The 15,154-nt window shown below is 42.9% G+C and overlaps 1 protein-coding gene across 1 annotated transcript in view; it reads left to right on the forward strand.

Moving 5' to 3' along the window:
• LOC149315297 (glycogen phosphorylase, liver form) overlaps positions 1-15,154 on the forward strand; it is a 66,393-nt gene that overhangs the window by 32,100 nt on the left and 19,139 nt on the right. Inside the window, exons 9-12 of the mRNA XM_089522909.1 lie at positions 4,783-4,926; positions 6,120-6,212; positions 10,590-10,736; positions 12,673-12,836. Of these exons, the coding sequence (XP_089379035.1) occupies positions 4,783-4,926; positions 6,120-6,212; positions 10,590-10,736; positions 12,673-12,836 (548 nt within the window). The remainder of the gene's footprint in view (positions 1-4,782; positions 4,927-6,119; positions 6,213-10,589; positions 10,737-12,672; positions 12,837-15,154) is intronic.

Genomic DNA, 15,154 nt, shown 5'->3' on the forward strand with positions numbered 1-15,154 from the left:
TATATAAAATGGCAAAATCAAGGTTTACATTTTGGAATGTATAGTTTTTTGAATATTTTCAAGTTGTAGATGCTTTAATCTGTGGATGCAGGATTTTATACGCGGCGCACACACATGCACAAACACATACATACACCCCACCCTAAATCTAGGCTCAAGTAAATTCAATTAAACAATTTAAAGCAATGTAAAATTTAGAACAGTAAAACATTTTAAACTGACTAAAATCATAGTAAAAATAACTTAACAGCTTTAACTGAGTACATGTTGAAATGAATCAGTTTAAAAGGTTTTTAATAAATTGACAGAATGATGTGTATAAAAAAACAAGGCGGGAGGGAAGTTTTGCATGATTTTGCAGACTGCAGCATTTAAGCCTTTGACATTGTCCTGTTTAATCCATGCTCTCACAGCCTGCATGCCTGGTGAGAAGACTTCTGTGTAGATTTGTAATTTTGGTGCCGAGTGTGGCAGATTCGTTGGCATTCCTTCGTACCCATTGTGTGTTTGTGTGCTTTGTGTTTTCCTAGAAATGTGCTTGTTTAGAAAGTTTTCCTCTGGCCTGGTTCAGTAAATGGTAAAGCCATGTCCTCTTGGAGATGGCGGTGAAAGAATGCTCTTCCATTCCTTAAAAGAAAAATTCCCGCATGTGGAAAAGTAGCATGAAAAGCAGTAGAATTTTCACCTAGAATTGTCAGTGAAATGCTACTTTTCTGTGTATGGGGAGCTGTTTTTGACGGTAAGCATTCATAAATAGTAGTGGACCAACACAGATTTAGAGCAGAGTCCTGTTTTGTGGCGTGAGCTTTTCACACTTGTCTCCCTTTTTCATTTATTATATTTGCTGCTTAAAAAGAAAAGAGAAATCTATCGGAGCATACACTTCCATCCCTAAATTTGAAGTGTCTGTCTAGGTTTCTGGTAGAGAGGAAAGGCCCAGGAGAAGGTAATTCCCATTTGTGAGGTGTAAATTTCTAGGCCAGTGACAGTCCAGATGTTGTTTTTTGAATTAATTAATTCATTTCAATAGAGAATACAGTACTGTAACCACTTTTACCCTAGAGCAATTGTCCAGGGGCAATTTTCTGCCCCAGGGATACTCCAAGAATCCCAGATACCAACAAAAAAAGCCCCAAACCCACAAATACCTTGAAGGGACCTGATATTGCAGGAAGTCCAGACATTTTTGCTTAATATAAACCTGCAACCTATTTAAAATGTGAACTCTTACAGGCTTCTAGGAGCTGCAATTGTGGCCTTCGTTTAGCGAGGGGAAAAACAGGGTCATATAGAAATCTAAAGGGATCAAGGGCCACAAAATCTGCTTTCAGGAGCCACACATAGCCCATACCTACCCTCTGTTTGTGTGTGTGTATAGGGAGTGGGTTGAAGAATCAATCACAGTGCATTCAGGTTTGAAAATGGATGCAGTCTGCTAGCCAGTTCTGTGTGTTAGACTCCTGTAATGTTTAAACTAGCGCTGAAACCCAAACCTGCTTCAGTTCAACGAATCTCCCACAGCTCCAAACAGCCAGAAGGGAAGGAAAGGCTGGCCTCGCTATGAAACCCAAAACTTTTGATTAAATCCTTGATTTAATTGTCTCCTCAAGATTCCAGTTTGGATCCTCCTCCTTCCAGCCCCGCAGCCTGTTCTGGTGGCATTTTGTATTTCTGATTTCTGTGGCCATTGGTTTCAGCTCTAGTTCCCCCCCTTCCCCATCCATCCACCTTGATACTGAAATTAAAACTGTCTTGGCAAAACAGAATATCCCATATTTTTTTATGTAGTTATGTGAAGCTTTGACCAGAGTTTAGAAGAGTTTGTTTTGGAATGAGGGATTTCGAAACCTGCAATCTCAACAAAAGAGCCAGCATGGTGTAGAAGTCTGACCATTTCACTATGACTTTGGAGGTCAGGGTTTGATTCCCCTCCATAGAAACCCTCTGAGTGACTTTGGGTGAGGCACACACTCTCAGCTGCAGAAAACTCTCAGATAGGTTCTCCTTAGGGTCACCATAACTCAGGTCCAAAATACACTGCAGAAATAATCCAGTTTGAGACCGCGTTAATTGCTCTGGTTCAATGCTAGGGAATTCTTGGAACTATAATATTGTGAGAGTTCTGTCAGCAAACTCTGGTGCCACAATAAACTATAGTTCCCAAGATTCCCTAGCACTGAGACAGGGCGTTTAAGGTGGTCTCAAACTGGATTATTTTTGCAGTGTGGTCTGGAACTCAGAAACAACATGAAGGCACACAACAAGAAATCCAAAACTGTAATTGCAGAGATTTCTGTTTTCTCCATTGGCAAAGGTTCTCCGGCTACATAGCCTTGGCTAGCAAACCAAACTTACGGATCTGTGGGCTCTTTTAAACTTACTGGGGGTAGCTGATGAGGCAGGTTTATCTGCTCTCTCTCCTTTACTCTTTACACACATGTTCACTAAGAGATTCTGGAGGCAGCTGATGTTTATGTTGCCTGTAGTAGGCAGGCAGGCACACATGGCTACAGTAGGATCAGCTAAAATATAATCACTGGGCTAGTCTATGCATAACTGTATAATATGAATTGCTGCAGATTTTTGTACATTCACATTGATGCTTAATTGTCTTCACTTTCCTGAGCAAATTCGCAACTACGATGGTCCCTTCACATTTGCTGGGGTTAAGGGTGAAGGACCCCAGTAAATGTGGGAAAACCGCAAATAAAAACATGCAATTCTTTTTACCTGAGAGAACATCCTTCTAGTCATCTCCAGGTCTTCCAGTGCAACTCTGTGGTCAACACCTGCCAGACGTTGATCATAGAATCACGCTGGAGGATCTACAGATGCCTAGAGAAGTGCTTTCTCTAAGAATGTCTAGGTTCTCTGGCACAACTCTATGGTCAACTTCTGGCAGAGTTGGAGAACCTAGAAATTCCTAGAGAGAACATATTAATCAAAACCGCAGATAATCGAATCCGCAAAAATAAAAGGCACAAAAGTGGAGGGCTGACTGTATTTGCCCTCCTTCTGCTGAAAATGCTCAGCTATAGGAATCCATGTGGATCCATGGAGAGCAAACAAACAGCCACACATTCAGTAATATGTATCCTTGCAGATACTCTGGTAAAAAACACAAAGGCTTTTTCAGCAGTTTCTGGTGTCCTGCCCCTGAAAAAAAGCCCAAATTCCTCCAAATCGTGTGTGTCCAGATCACATTCTATTCTAATTATGTTGTTGTTGTTGCTGTTGTGTGCCTTAAAGTTGTTTCTGACTCTGATCTCCAGAGTCCTAGTCCAGCAGTCAAACCACTTTGCCACGCTAGCTCTCCTAATTGAATTAGGAGTATTTTAATTGTGTAGACGACCCCCTGGACACACCGCTGCGAGCTGGCAGTAAATGTGTATTTCTCCAGTACTGCTTTGGCATCCTCCCAATGACAGCGCTGCTAAAAAAAAAAAACCCACACCTTCCTGCTAGAAAGAAAATGAGGTAGAAAAGGAAGGCTGGGCAGTAGAAAAAAGATTTGGGGGGGAAAGAGCTTTGCTGTCAGAAGCTTTGTCAGGTTTTGGAACATGCTGAGTGAGGGATTCTGGGAACTATAGCCTTAAAAAGTAACACCCCCAAAGTCAGTTCCTCCCGCCATCCTCTCTGATCTTTGCTGCCAAAACTATCCCAAGCTAGCTGAAACAAAAAGTTGCTCACTGGCTGACTGCCCTCCCTGTAAAGGAATGAAAATAAGCAGAAACTGTCGAAAACAAGTTAACAATCCAGCCTCTGTGTGGTTGTGAGTGTCTCTGTGTGTGCCTGTGTGTAAGCAGTTCCCTTTCTTTCCTTTCCCGAAGCCAACTGTCGAGAATTTGGTCCTCCCTAAAACATTTGGTTTAGCAATAGCAATAGCATTCACGTTTCTGTACCGCTTAATAGTGAACTCAGCACTCTCTAAGCAGTTTACAATCTGCAATCCAATTGCCCCCAACAAGACAGGGACTCGTTTTACTGAACTACAAAATAAGGGAAGGCTGACTCAACCTTGGAGACCTGCAGGGATCGAATTCACAAACTTGTAGCTGCAGAATTGGCATTTAACCACTGCACCTCCACGGCTCCTTAGCCGCTGGTTGAGCCACCGGTGGGTGCATTTACACTGTAGCGATAGAGCAGTTTAAAACCACCCTAACAATTATGGCTCCATTGTTTGGAATCCTGAGATTTGTAGTTTCACAAGGCACAAAAGACCCTGTAAAATTACAAATCCCAGGATTCCATAGAAGGGAGCTACAGCACGTAAACTGGTGTCAAACTGCATTATTTCAGCAGTGTAGATAACCCTAAGACAAGGATGGCAAAGTGCAACCCTCTAAACCTGGTTTAGACTGGAATTCCTAGCATACCCATTGGTGAGGGATGATGGGAGCGGCAGTTCAGCAGCACTGGAGGGCAGCATGATTCCTACCCTTGCTCGGTGATTCTGACCTTCCAGGTATTTTGGACTTACAGAATCATAGAATCAAGACCACAGAATCACTTCAGCTCCCAGAATCCCAAACCATTGGCCAAGATGACTTAGGCTTCTGGGATCTGGAGGCCAATACTTGGAAGGTCAGAGTTTGTGAATTATTGCTCTAGTCTAGGCTCATAGTATACATGGCTGCTAGGCCAAATGTTGCCTGTAAGCCATTGTTGGTGTCTGCCATCACAGACAATGGCCATCACTGGACTTTTGTGCCCCTTACTCTTGTCTTGTGTTCTTCTTGTTGTCGATCCCAATGCAATGTTTTCTTCTTCATCTTTCAGTTTTTCGAGGGAAAGGAGCTGCGGCTCAAGCAGGAATACTTTGTGGTTGCCGCCACCTTACAGGACATCATCCGGCGGTTCAAAGCCTCTAAATTTGGGAGCACTGAAAGTGTCCGGACTGCTTTTGATTCCTTTCCAGACCAGGTACTTGCTTGTGTGTGCGTTTGTTGAGAATGCAAATCGATTCTCTTGACCTTGTTTCATCTGGTGCTGTGCAGTCATCTGGAAAAAATAGGGTATAGCTGTGGAATATAATCCTTGTTTTTGTAGTGTAATTTAAGTTCCCCAAGGCTTCAGACTTTAGTAAGGAAACAAAAATATTGAAATACCAAAAATGTCAAAGCCATGCCTGTTAAAGTCTAGCTTTAAATTGCCAGAGTAGTAGAAATGTGCCTTTGTCTAGCTATGGGCCCAAACAGACAGGCCAAAATAAAGCTGCTTCAGGTCACTTTGGAGGTATGCTGTTTAAATGACACACACATCTTAAGAGGCCAGAAGCTGCACCCAAGCTGCGCTTCAGTCTTTAGGCTTTGGCATGGCTTCTGGCCTCTTAGTATGCATGTGTCATTTAAACAGCACATTTCCAAAGTGGCCTGAAGCAGCTTTATTTTGGCCCTGAGCCTCCCTAAGAACTGAGACTGACTCAAAAACAACAAACACATAGCTTGTAGTTTAAAACAAAAGTTTAACTAATGGCTTTAATCTATATTTATATAGAAGCTATATCCTAATCTAGCTAGTGAATAGTTCAGGTAAAAAGAAATCTTTATCACACCATCTTTCCAAAGAAAGTTAAAAGAGGAGGAAAACCAACAGTTCAGTTGAAAATCTTGAGAGAGAATTTCTCTTAGTCCCAAAGGGGGAGTGATCTGAATCACATGGTTAGTTTGAATGAGAGAGAGAAAGAGAGGGGAAAGTTTGCATGCAGGAAATCCCTATCTATCTAAGGAGCAGGAAAGAGAATGCAAAAACCTTCCAACAGTTTGATATTTCAAATATTGTTTTATCTTTCAGGAGGGCTTTGATGGTGTCTTCCCCCATGGCAGAAGGGGTTGGATAGCCCTCGGGGGTCTCTTCCAATTTTTGGATTCTATGAAAGCAGTGTAGTCATCTGTAACACAGAAGTGCAGCCTTGGTTATTTATATATCTGCCAGTGACTCCTGAGTGGATCACACCAGAGATTATTAAAGATGTGCCATCATTATATTTCCCCCAGGCTCTTAAGTTTCAATTCTTTCCCTTTTAGAAATTAGCCAAGTGGTTTTGGAATCCTAGGCAGTCTTTCTTTTTATCTCTGCTTCATTATTTTCCCCCTCCCTTTGTGCCATTTTTGCAGGTTGCCATCCAGCTGAATGACACCCACCCTGCCATGGCTATTCCTGAGTTGATGCGAGTCTTCCTGGATATTGAGAGATTGCCGTGGGAGAAGGTTTGGAAGGCCTTTTCTTTATGCATGTTGGCTTGGTTTTCAGAGATCAGGGTTACTAGTAAGGATAGAAACAATATTAAAAAAATCTTGGGGAACCAGTAAGAAAAATTAAGAGGGGTTTTTGCAAGTGCCAAGTAACCCTGGCAAGGAAGATCCTAGATGTGTGTGAATCACTGCAGTTCAGGTCTTATTCTGCACAAAGAAATGCATGGAAAACAATCTTTTCTGCGCAGAAAGCAACATCTTTATGGAGGGTTTTTTTTCCTGCACAAAAAAGGCTGTTTTCTGTTTTCTATGCAACCTGCCCTCCAAACACATAGACACACACACTCACACTCACACACACACACACAAAACACATGCATTTTTTGCTCAGGATATGCCCCAAATTGGAAAGAGTCTTTAAATTTCTCACAAGGACAAATATGGTTAAATAATTAATTCTTGTCTGTGAGAATGAAATTTACAGAGAGTCACATCTACAGTTGTCAGATTCTCTGCCTCAGCTTTCTAACACCTGACTTTTGCAAGTCTGCTGTGCTTCCTAGTTACCTAATTTATGTAGTCTTGGTTTCCCCTGCATATCCTTAAGAGCCTTTTTTTTTTTTTTTTGCATTATGCTTCCTCTTTCCAATATACAAGAAGATTAGGTTTCCGTGTTCGTGCAACTGAAGTTTTCCAGTTCCCCAAATCCCCATTTACAACTAGGGAAGGTGTTTAATACTGGTGGCACTTTTTCCAGGGAATTGACATGGATGTACCAGCTTGATGCCATAATTTGTAAGGTGCCGCTTGCCACTGGAAAAAAAGAGTAGCAATGGGTACTTACTTGCTCCTCAAAAGCAGCAGAAACAAACTGGGTTTAGTAGTTTCACAATGGCTCCATCTGCTGTTCAGTGATAAAGCTGTTTTTTTTTTAAAAGAGTGGTTTGTTATTTTGCAACGTTGAGTTTTCATGTAGAAACGTCTGTTCAGAGATGGGCTAATATGCATGCTGGCTCTCTTCTCAACGTGGATGCCCTTAAGGCTACATATATAAGACCCCAGCTGCCACGATACTGTTGAGTTGCAGTTACACAGTTTCACAGCAGTTGTGAAAAACATCTTTCAGCATAGTACAATAACATCCAAAATCCACAAAACAGCAAAACTTTTATTGGCCAACACCATCATTTTCTTTCTGTCTCCTGTTTGATTGTTGACACTTTGCCTGATGAAGAAGCCAGTTGAGCTTCGAAAGTTTGCATCGTGTGTTTTGTGCATTTTGGTCAGTCCAATAAAGGCATCACCATTTTGTGGGTTTGGGATGTCATTGTACTTTGCTGGATGGCCAGCATGGCTACCCATTAGATATCTTTCGGCATAGGAAGGCTCCTTCCCAAAGGCTCTGTAAGAAAGTGAGGTTTCATGCAATGCTTTCTCTTCATTGCTGAAATTTAAACTCCTAATTTCAGATTGTATGTGCTTGGTTAGTTGGTTAGTTAATCTTCTAAATGTAAGAGCATATTTTAAATTTATTTATTCCAGGGTATAGGGCAAAATTGCAAAAGAAAGAAAGAAAGAAAAAGCTTCCAGGTTCCATGTTCAGAATTCATGTAAAAACTTGGAAGAACTGCCAGCTGGCTTAGCCTGCATCTGCACCGCGGAATTAATGCAGTTTGACACCACTTTAACTGCCATGGCTCAATGTGATGGGATTCTGGGATTTGTACTTTTGTGAGATATTTAGTCTCCCCTGTAAGAGAGCTCTGGTGCATCACCAAATTATAAATCCTAGAATTCCATACATGGAGCCATGGCAATTGAAGTGGTGTCAAACTGCTTTATTTCTACAGTGCAGATTAGACCTTAAAGCCCCCAAATAACTTTTCTGAACTCTGGTTAGGACAACAGTGTACCTGGAAACTTGGGTCTCTATTACTTTGATTTAGCAAAAGCAGAATGAGCGTGCGACAATAAGAGCAAATCAGCAGTGGAATGGAATACCTTAGAAGACTGTGAATTCCTGCAGAGGATTGGAATGGATGACGCTTATGGTCTCTTCCAACTCTGTGACTCAATGGATTTTCCTCTGTTGGAGTTTTTTATTCAAAGGTTGAACCAGGGTTTCTTAACCAGAATTCCTTATAATTCTAGGGTTCAGCAAGCGGTTGCCAGGGATTCCATGACAGAGCATGATATATAATAATCTTTATGCAGCAATTCTCTGAAACCTGAGAATTATTTTAAAGGTTAAAAGGCTGAAAAAGGCTAGGTTAGATGACCACCTCTCTGAGATGCTTTAGGAGTATATTTCTTGAATCAACAGAGGGATGGACTACAAGGCCCTAGGGACCTGGTTAATATTTGGATGGGAGACTCTCAGGAGGAAATGCCAGGGTCCTCCAGGTAGGACTAGGAGGTAATCCAGCCTGAAACCTTGAAGACTCCTCCCTGTCAGTCAGAGTTGATAATCCTAGTGGGCCAAGGGGTAGATCCCTATACTTTTTGTTTATCTATTTTAATTGATTGTATGTACAGCACTGTGTAAATTTACAATGCTATATAAATAAAGCATAAACATCATCATCATCATTATCATCATCATCATCATCTCTGAGTGCCAGCATGGTGTAGTGGTTTGAACACTGGACTAGGAGACCAGGGTTCGGATCCCCACTCAGCCATGGAAACCTACTGGACAACTTTGGGCAAACTCCACTTGCTCAGACTCACGGGAAGGCAAGGCAACTACCCTCTGGACAAACCTGGCCAATAAAACCCCATGATAGGGTTGCCATCAGTTGGAAGCAACTTGAAGACGCATAACAATATAGATCCATTTCAGCCTGGCTTCAGACCTGGCTGTGGGACAGAGACAGCATTGGCTGCTTTGGTGGATGACTTGTGCAGGAACTGGACAGGGGGAATGTGTTCCAGTTGGATTTGCTGGTCCTCTCAGTGGTTTACAATGCCATCGACCATGGTATCTTTCTGGGTCGCCTCTCTGGGATGGGACTTTGGGGCACTGTTTTACAATGTCTCTGGTCCTTCTTGGCGGAGTGGACCCAGAAGGTGGTGCTTGGGGACACCTATTTGACACTCTGGCTACTAGCTGTGGTGTCCCTCAGGGCTCAGTTCTGTCCCCCATGCTGTTTAATATCTACATGAAACTGCTGGGAGAGGTCATTCGGAGTTTTGGGGTTCAGTGTCACCAGTATGTGGATGACACTCAACTCTATTTCTCCTTTCCATCTGACTCCAAGGATGCTGTTTTTGTACTAAACCAGTCATGGTGAATGTATAAGAGACCGAGTGCCCAAACTGTGACCCAAAACCCACTATTTATCTCAAAGTGCCATGTCCCTCTGGCTTTCTAGTAACAAACTCTGGCAAACTCTGTGCTGGGGCAATGGCGTGTGTGCCCACAGAAAGAGCTTTGAGTGCCACCTCTAGTACTCGTGCCATAGGTTCACCACTAAACCTTTGTCTGCTGTCAGTAATGAACTGGATGAGGGCAAACAAATTGAAGCTTAATCCAGACAAGACAAAGGTGCTCCTGGTCAGTCAGAACGCAGATCAGAGAATAGGGACTCAGCCTGTGTTGGATAGTGAAACACTTGCCCTGAAATCTCAGGTTCTCAGCTTGGAGGTGTGCTCCTGGATTTGGATCTGAGCCTGGAGACCTAGGTTACAGCAGTGGCCAGGAGTGCATTTGCAGAGGTAAAACTAGTGCGCCAGCTGCGTCTGTTCGTTGAGAAGTTGGATCTGGCTACGATGACACATGCCTTGATTACATCACTCAAGGCTTTTAAAAAGGCAACAAAACCTTTCTCTTCCGGCAGGCCTTCCCCAATTGATCATGTCCAGAACCAATTGAATCCCCCTCCTTTTATTATTTTTCTTATTTGTGTTTTGTTTTTTAATTTTGATGTATTGTTATGTACTTTTAACCATCTTTTACTGTTTAATTTTATAGTTGGGAGGGAGGGTTGGGTTGGGATCTTGTGGGGCTTGTTGTTTTTATTGTTGTATATTGTATTAACTTTGCTGTTACCCACCTCGATCCTCAAGCGGAAGAGGCGGGATATAAATAATAATAATAATAATTATTATTATTATTATTATCATCATCATCATCTGAGGAAGAAGAGTTAAGTCTAGGAAAGCTCATGCTGCCAACTTCTTTCTTTCAGTTAGTCTCAAAAGTGCTATGAGATCTCTACATAGTGATTCTACAGACTAACATGGCTATATCTTTGAATTCTACCATATGGAGGGGTAGCTAGATAAAATCCTTTCTGAAATCCTGTCTGAATTGAGAATGTTTGCCTAGATGGACCCAACAACTCTGTTTTCTCAGCCTGCCCTACTAACTCTTTCTTTCATAAATCCCAGGCCTGGGACATCACCACCAGGACCTTTGCCTACACAAACCACACTGTTCTCCCCGAAGCTCTTGAGCGCTGGCCAGTTGAGTTGGTGGAGAAGCTGCTGCCAAGACACCTCCAGATCATCTATGAGATCAACCAGAGGCATCTGGATGTAAGTAGGGCTGCGTCACAAATTTTCCAGTTAGGACTTTTAACAATTTTGGTTATAGCCGTGGTGGTTTATGGGTTGGTGGGAGCAGTGAAGCAACTCTCTTCTAGCCTGGTCATTCAAGGAGTGTCCAGGGTGCTGAACCATGTTTGCCAGGTGGTTGCATACCTTGGACAGCTCCACTGAAGCTCCCATCACTTCCACAGGCACAACTGGTGAGGCCACAAGACAGGGTCTTCTTAGTGACTGCATCTCTGGAATTCCCTTACTAGGAAGGTTAGATTGGCCCCCTCCTTGTTCTCCTTCCATCGACAAACAAAGGCTTTCTTATTCTGACAAGTTTTTGAGACATTTTTTTTTAAAAGAAGGGACTTTTAATCAAAATGCTATATTTTTTTAATTGTACCTTTAAAAACACACACACAACCTCTTCTTTCCATTATTTTTAATTATACAGGTTGAGTATCCTTTGTCCAGAATTCCAAAATCGGAAATACTCCAAAATTCAAACTTTTTTGAGCGAGGTTCCTCTCTATTATATGTGTGAGGCTGGAGGGAAATGCAAGGATCTTTGAAACAGTGGGGGGCATGGATTTGTACCGTGGACTACACTTGGATTCCAGCCATTTCATAGATTCTCATTCTCTCTCCATTATATTTTATTGTGCATATAGAGGAGTCCTGGTGGCACAGTGGTTAAATGCCTATACTCCAGCCAAGATATCTCATTATGTATATGCAAAGGGAGACACAACGTGATATTTTGTATGTTTTAAGTGTGTGTGTGTATGTATATGTATGTACAATTTGTAAGCCACTTTAAGTTCCCATGAGGAGGGGAACAAAGTGTAAGTAAAGTAGTAGTAGTAGTAGTAGTAACTTAATGACAAATACCCAAAGCAGATTCACCGTGCCACTGACATGAAAGCCACCAGCTTGGCACTACAGTCAGCCCTCCTCGGAGGCGGGCTTGTCTTCTGCTGCTTTGATCTTATAGGGGAGGCAAGCCCCATTAGAAGTAATGAGGTGCATACCTGCCCCGTGCGCCCCGCACACCACCACAAACACACATCTAATTATTTCCTATGGGGCTTGAGCATACCTTCTTTTCCCCATACGCTGGGCAGTCCAGAATGGATCCCTCGTGTATGGGGAGGGCAGACTGTATTTTACACTGGAAATTATTTACCAAAAAGCCAATTGCTTGTGTAATTTTTTAATTTCCCTCCTATTACCAGTGGTGTTGCTAACAGTACCCAGTGACTGGTGGAAACTGTTTTCACCTATGCTTTGATCTTCAGAGTGCCAAAGTGAGATTGGAAATGTTTGTCCACAAGCTGACTTGGATGAGACCTGAGGCCAAATTTAAGCAAGGGTAGTGCAGTGAATACCAGGTGGTGTAGGCTCTATTTAGGAGAAAGGAACTAGCGAAACCATCTCTGAGAATACCTTGCTTAAGAAAACTTTATGAAATTCATGGAGTTGCCATAGGTCTACAGGCAACCAGAAGACGCACACAAATACACATTCTTGAAGGTGCACACAGATACTCATAGCTCGGAGTGCGGTGGAGTCTCCTTCTTTGGAGGTCTTTAAGCAGAGGCTGGATGGCCATCTGTCAGGGATGCTTTGATTGAGATTTCTTGCATGGCAGGGGGTTGGACTGGATGGCCCTTGGGTTCTCTTCCAACTCTATGATTCTGTGGAAACCATGCCCTATGAGAAGTGGCTTAGGGAGCTGGGTATGTTTAATTTGGCCATTTGGAGTAACTCAGCAATCTTAATGATCCATTTTTCCATTATCGATGCTTCAATCCACTTCTAGGTTTTGCACAAACAATATCATATATCAGAGAAGTAATCTATATTTACCCCCTGGCCTATTTCTGAGCAGTAAGAATGACCTATAGCTCTTTCCATCTTTGTGTTCTTTACTCAGAGAGTTGCAGCGCTGTTCCCAAAGGATGTGGACCGCCTAAGACGGATGTCCTTAATTGAAGAGGAAGGGGTCAAGCGCATCAACATGGCACACCTTTGTATTGTTGGCTCACATGCTGTAAACGGGGTTGCAAAGATCCACTCAGAGATTGTCAAGAGCCAGGTGTAAGTAGCAGTGTGAGTGTTGGGTCATTTTTGTCGAATGGGTGCAGATGAGATCCAAACAGCTTTGGGAATGTTAGGTGGCACTTTTGACAACATCTGGGTGGGCAGCTGTGGTGGGACTGAGAACCTATGTTCTGCCCCGGGACCCTCTGGGGGCCTGATGGACATCCAAAAATGTAACTAACGTCCCCAGAAATAGCCATAGGGTTTCTTCTGGTTTGGAAAAATTGGTTTATTTGTTTTTATGTAAAACAGTGCAGGCAATCCTACAATCAGTTTAAAAGGTGAATGGCTCCTAGAAGCTTCCAAAAGAGATTATTCAACCCTTTTGAGAGTTAAGCAGCAAAAGAGCTGTCTAGAGCAGTTGAGAAGAGCCATTGGTTTGAACGTTGGACAAGGAAATTGGGAGACCAGGGTCAAGTCCCTGCTCTGCCATGGAAGCCCATTGGATGACCCTGGGCTGATCACACATTCTCATCCTAAGAGTAGAACCATGGCAAACCTCCTCTGAGTAATAAGACTTGTCAAGAAAAGCCTAAGATAGGGTCATCATCATCAGTCAGAGTTGATAGTTTTTGTGGGTTTTTCGGGCTATGTGGCCGTGTTCTAGAAGAGTTTCTTCCTGACGTTTCGCCAGCATCTGTGGCTGACATTTTCAGAGAATGCTTGCCTGGCAAAAGTGGGTCTATATATACTGTGTGAGCCTGGGAATGCAGGAGTGATTTGCATGTGTCTTGTTCTGTGCTGAAGGCTGGCCTCAGGCTGGGAGGCTAATACAAAAGAGGATTAGTGTCTGCAATTTGCATTAGCCTCCCAGCCTGAGGCCTGCCATCAGCACAGAACAAGACACATGCAAATCAATCCTGCATTCCCAGGCTCACACAGTATATATAGACCCACTTTTGCCAGGCAAGCATTCTCTGAAGATGCCAGCCACAGCTGCTGACGAAACGTCAGGAAGAAACTCTTCTAGAACATGGCCACATAGCCCGAAAAACCCACAAAACACTATGGATGCTGGCCATGAAAGCCTTCGACTTCCCAAGTCAGAGTTGACTTGAAGGCAATACAGTGTCTAGATCATAAGGAAATAATAGTACCATTGTATTCTGCTTTAGTCAGGCCTCACTTGGAATATTGTGTTCAGTTCTGGGTGTCACAAATTCAAGAGGGATGTTAGCAAGCTGGAATATGACCAGAGGAGAGTGAGAAAAATGGTGAAAGGTCTGGAAACCATATGCCTATGAAGAGCAATTTAGGGAGCTGGGTATGTTTAGCCGGAGGAAGAGCAGGTTAAGAGGTGACATGGAAACCTTGTTTCAATATTTGAAAGTATACCATATTGAGGATGGAGCTAGCTTGTTTTCCTCTTCTCCAGAGACTAGGACATGGATTCCTTGGCCATTCAGTCCAAAACCATTCAAACAATCCCACAACAGCCTCTGTTTAAAAAGCTCCAAAGGAGACTCCACCATTCCCCGAGGCAGCAACTTCCACTGTTGAATAGCTCTTACTGTCAGGAAGTTCTTCCTATTGTTTAGGTGGAATCTCTTTTCCTCTCATTTGAATCCATTCCTCTGTGTCCCAGTCTCTGGAGCTGCAGAAAACAAGCTTGCTGCATTGTCAGTATGACACCTCTTCAAATATTTAAACATGGCTATCATGTCCCCCTTAACCTTCTCTTCTCCAGGCTAAACACACCCAGCTTCCTAAGCTGCTCCTCATAAGACTTGGGTGGTTTACCATTTTGGTCACCCTCCTCTGGATACCCTGCAGCTAGTCGATATCCTTCTTGAATTGTGGTGCCCAGAAAGAACTGAACACAGCATTCCAGGTGAGGTCTGACCAAAGCAGAATAGAGTGGTCCACAAATGTTCACATGTTGCTTTCTGTTCTTAATTATAGCAATAGCAATAGCAAGTACATTTCTATACCACTTATCAGTGCACTTAAGCACCCCCTAAGCGGTTTATAAAGTGTAAGCTAGTTGCCTCCAACAAACAGGGTACTCATTTTTGTGCCTTTTAAGGATGTCAGGCTGAGTCAACCCTGAGCCCCTGGCTGGTATTGAACTTGCAACCTTGTGGTTTGTGAGTGAGTGGCTACAGTACAGGCATTTAACCACTGCACCACCAGGGCTTTCTGACATCTCTCTAGGAATTTCTAGGCCCTTCAGTGCAACTCTGAGGTTAGCATCCAGCAAAAGCTGACCACAGAATTGCATTGGAGGAACTACAAATGCTTAGAAGTGTTTTCTCTAGGGATCTTTAAGTCTTTCAATGTTATGGTCAACTTCTGGTAGGATCGCACTGAACGAC

The sequence above is a fragment of the Sceloporus occidentalis genome, unplaced genomic scaffold, assembly GCF_023333645.1.
Source record: "Sceloporus occidentalis isolate IW3139 unplaced genomic scaffold, rSceOcc1.0.p SCAF_4, whole genome shotgun sequence".
Taxonomy (NCBI): domain Eukaryota; kingdom Metazoa; phylum Chordata; class Lepidosauria; order Squamata; family Phrynosomatidae; genus Sceloporus; species Sceloporus occidentalis.